The sequence below is a fragment of the Sinocyclocheilus rhinocerous genome, unplaced genomic scaffold (assembly GCF_001515625.1).
Source record: "Sinocyclocheilus rhinocerous isolate Xijiao unplaced genomic scaffold, SAMN03320098_v1.1 scaffold469, whole genome shotgun sequence".
NCBI classification, from domain to species: Eukaryota; Metazoa; Chordata; class Actinopteri; order Cypriniformes; family Cyprinidae; genus Sinocyclocheilus; species Sinocyclocheilus rhinocerous.
In genome coordinates, this window is record NW_015636034.1 from 977,719 (window position 1) to 981,955 (window position 4,237).

Here is a 4,237-nt window from a genome sequence, read left to right on the forward strand (position 1 = left end):
TATATATAATTTTCATAAATAGTATTAATAAGTAATAAATTATCATTCATATGATTAATAATTACAAATAATATTAATATAACACTGTTCATTTATAGATGTATGGACATATATAATAAAATGTACAGTTTGAGGATGCATTTGTATTTTTATATTACATTAGGCTACTGAGGGTTTGCTTAATTGTCATGAGATTTTTCTCTATGTAGAGAGTTACTTTTGGGTAAAATATGACCTGGACATGTTGTGTTAGTGTAAGAATGTTGCTTGTTCATTCATTATTTGTTGTTGATAATTGTATTTGTGCTCTTTTACAGATGGTGAAGGGTGGTTTGTCTGCCACCTCGCTATTGGACAGAGGAGTTCAGCTCATGGGCGATATAAACAGGTAAAACGAGAAATCATAACAAATCAACAGTGGTTGTTTCAGTATCATGAAGCATGCATTTTGATGTGTATTTGTGTATCTGCAGCACACCTTACGCACCACTTGACAAGCAGGCAGTGGACAACACGGATGAGGACACAGTGACAGAGGACTGGACTGTTGATCAGCCTCTTGCCCAGACGAGAACCACAGCCATTGTAGAGGTCAAAGGGGCAGTCAATGTGGTTATGACTCCTTTAGTAGCTGAAGCACTAGACAGGTCAGACATCACAGCAACTCTCACCTCACCCACCTTGTGGTGCCATGACAACAAAATTTTGACTTTTAGTCTGTTAGCATTCAGATCATTTATTTGTTAGTGCACTCCTAAAAATGCACTAAATTAGGCATTTGATCAGAAAAAGGAACAATCAAGCCTTTCAATATATCTTCTAACATAGGAAACAGAAAGAAAAATGTTCTCATCAAGAGATTTAATGTGGTCTTTCATAACTGCCACAGTGTTTGTGAAATTCTCTTTGTCTTTTGTTCCAGGTACATTGAGTCGATGGTTCACATTGCCAGTATTCGCCACCCTGCATCAATCCTGGATGACCTGCATGGGAAAGTGCTTAATGAAGTGTATCAGATCAGCAAATCCACTGTCTCTGAGTCTGTAAGTAATCGATACAACACACAGAGACGTGACCGCACACTCAGACCTTAATGTGATCATGATGAATGTGGTGTTTTCCAGAGCACAGCGAAGCCAGAGCACAAAATATCTAAAACAGAGGGAACCACCCCTGGGTCTCTGAGCACATCGCATGGACAAACAGATCTGTCAATCAAACCTGACAATGTGAAGATAAAGGGTTTGCAAGCTAATGTGACTGTCCCAAAGGTACCTTTTTATGTGTGTATGTGTGTGTGTGTGTGTATATATGAAAGAGACAAATCTTGTCATGTAAATATGGTGAAAGTAATTGTATGTGCATGTGTCTGCAGGTGAACCTTTGTGTACTTCAGGCGTCTGTAGAAGAAGGTTCACCATCCAATAAGAGTGTCACACACGTCTCTCTAGTGGCCTTGTGTTTTGACAGGATTGCTACTCAGTTGCGCATGAATAGGTAATTGCAAACGTCCAAATAATATAATATAATAAAATGTAATATTATTATTATTTTCTTTTTTATTATTATAATTTTGCCTTTTTTTGTGCCCTGACTGTTAATTTGTGATGTGTAGGGGCATAGTGGAGGACACAGAAAAGCCCTCTGTTATGATGGAGAAGTTTTCATCTGCATCTAAGATGGCACCTCAGTCCAGCGGTTCTCTCCGCTCTAATGCTGGGATTGAGAAGGGCAAGGAGATCGCAGCCAGACTCAACATACACCGCATACACAGCCAACTTCGTGGCCTGGACTCCTCAGGTACACACATACACTCAAATTTATATCCATATGTTTATTTATTATGCGCCTCTTGAGAATACTGGGATTGGAATACTGAAATCTCCTACCACATGGAATTACTGTTTTATTTAGTTAAGTTCAGATGATATTTAATTGAACAAAATATTAATTGGCTTTATTTTTTATTGTATCGTATTGTATTGTTTTGTTTTCCTGGAGTGCTATTTGGAATCGTAATTATGTTTGTGCAATATTTGTTTGTTGTTTGTAACAGACCTTGGAGCTTGTGCCATCACTGCCATTCCATTTGAGAAGTCCAAGGTTCTCTTCAGTTTGGAGGAAGCTGATGACTTTGTTTTAGTGGATGAGACCGAGCCCTCTATCTCCACTGAACATGTACCAGGACACACCCCTGACCACACTCGCTCTGGCGCCAGTCCTGAGAAATGGGGTTGGATTATGTTTGAATGTGGGATTGAGAACCTCACTGTCAAAGGTATTATACACGTGTTGAATTTCAGATAGCATTAAACATTTGTATTTCAGGAGTGTGAAATGCATGTCTGACTCTTCCACTCAGGTGGGCGGCAGTCAGGAGCCGTGCTCTACAGTGCTTTTGGGGTGATGGGCGGGGCCGACAGCGGTGTCCGGGACGGAGTCTCAAAATCAAACGGTTCTAGTGGTTCTCAGACAGGAAGTGGCTACAGCACTGATGTATCTGATGATAACCTGCCCAATGATGCGCAGAGCCCTGCTTCTGAACCCAACAACAATTCAGACTCTGACGAACAGGTTCTCATATGTTGTTGTTCATGTATAGTTAATGGCCGTTTGAGATCTTGTAAGTTTTGTTTGGGTCTTTGTTTCTCGTATTATTTTTCACTCATGTTTGTCTGTGCAGGATGAGGGAGTGGAGTCAGATGATCTGAAAAAGGACTTGCCCCTCTTGCCGCCTCCTCCTGACTCCAGCAGTATGAAGCTGACGATAAAGGAGATCTGGTTCAGCTTTGCTGCACCAACCAACATCCGTTCTCATGCTCCAACCATGTCAAGGTACACACATAAATGCAAATCAACTTCATAATCATTTTCATCTTGTTTTTCAGTAAAAAAATAAATAAAACATTATTAACATTAACATTACATTACATAACATTACATAAAATTTTATAAAAAATTATAATGTATATTTTTTTCCAAGAAAGCAGAGTGACCTATGGCAGATAAAATAAATTAATAAATTTAATGATTGTAAATAAAATGTACACAAAATTTATATATTTAGTCATTTAGCAGACGCTTTTATCCAAAGCGACTTACAAATGAGGACAATGGAAGCAATCAGAATCAACAAAAGAGCAATGATAAGCAAGTGCTATGCGCTACACAGCGCTACGCAGCACACGTAGCAAGTTTTTTGTTGTTGTTAATTATATAATAGATAAAAACAAAACGCATAGAATAGAGAAAGCTAGTGTTAGAGGTCTTTTTTTATAAAAAACAAGCAGTTAGAAAACAAATAGAGTGGAAGTCTTAAAGGGTCATTTAACATTACATTACATAACATTACATAAAATTTTATAAAAAATTATAATGTATATTTTTTTCCAAGAATGCAGAGTGACCTATGGCAGATAAAATAAATTAATAAATTTAATGATTGTAAATAAAATGTACACAATTTATATATTTAGTCATTTAGCAGACGCTTTTATCCAAAGCGACTTACAAATGAGGACAATGGAAGCAATCACAATCAACGAAAGAGCAATGATAAGCAAGTGCTATGCGCTACACAGCGCTACGCAGCACACGTAGCAAGTTTTTTGTTGTTGTTAATTATATAATAGATAAAAACAAAACGCATAGAATAGAGAAAGCTAGTGTTAGAGGTCTTTTTTTTTGATGTCTCTATAAAATTGTTTTCCCCCTCAACATTACAGTGTAATTGAGAACTATCAATTTTAACATTTATTAGACTTTTAAAAAATTACTTCTGATTTAAGTGAACTTAAAACAATCTTCACATAAACCCATTATAATAAATCTTAAAGGGTCATTTATTTTTATTAAAAAATTTTTTTTTGATAAAAATAGAATTAGAATAGAGAGTGCTAGAGGTAGAGGGTCAAGTAAAGATGGAAGAGATGTGTTTTTAGATACTTGAAGATGATTAAGGACTCAGCTGCTCCGATTGAGTTGGGCAGGTCATTCCACCAGGAGGGAACGTTTAATTTAAAAGTCCGTGAAAGTGATTTTGTGCCTCTTTGGGATGGCACAATAAAGCGACGTTCACTTACAGAATGCAAGTTATAATAAAAATAAAAAAGAAATTTACAATAAAAAATACAATTACAATAGTTAAATAAAATAATAATAAATAATAAAAGTATAAGCACGTTAATAAGTTATTTAAAATATATAAAATAACTATATATATATATATATATATATA

General features: G+C 36.1%; 1 protein-coding gene across 1 annotated transcript in view; it reads left to right on the forward strand.

The window, feature by feature from the left end:
- LOC107747574 (uncharacterized protein KIAA1109-like) overlaps positions 1 to 4,237 on the forward strand; it is a 66,110-nt gene that overhangs the window by 23,584 nt on the left and 38,289 nt on the right. Inside the window, 9 exon segments of the mRNA XM_016562163.1 lie at positions 318 to 388; positions 474 to 647; positions 923 to 1,043; positions 1,125 to 1,271; positions 1,376 to 1,497; positions 1,616 to 1,800; positions 2,057 to 2,278; positions 2,363 to 2,574; positions 2,684 to 2,835. Coding sequence (XP_016417649.1) covers positions 318 to 388; positions 474 to 647; positions 923 to 1,043; positions 1,125 to 1,271; positions 1,376 to 1,497; positions 1,616 to 1,800; positions 2,057 to 2,278; positions 2,363 to 2,574; positions 2,684 to 2,835 — 1,406 coding nt within the window.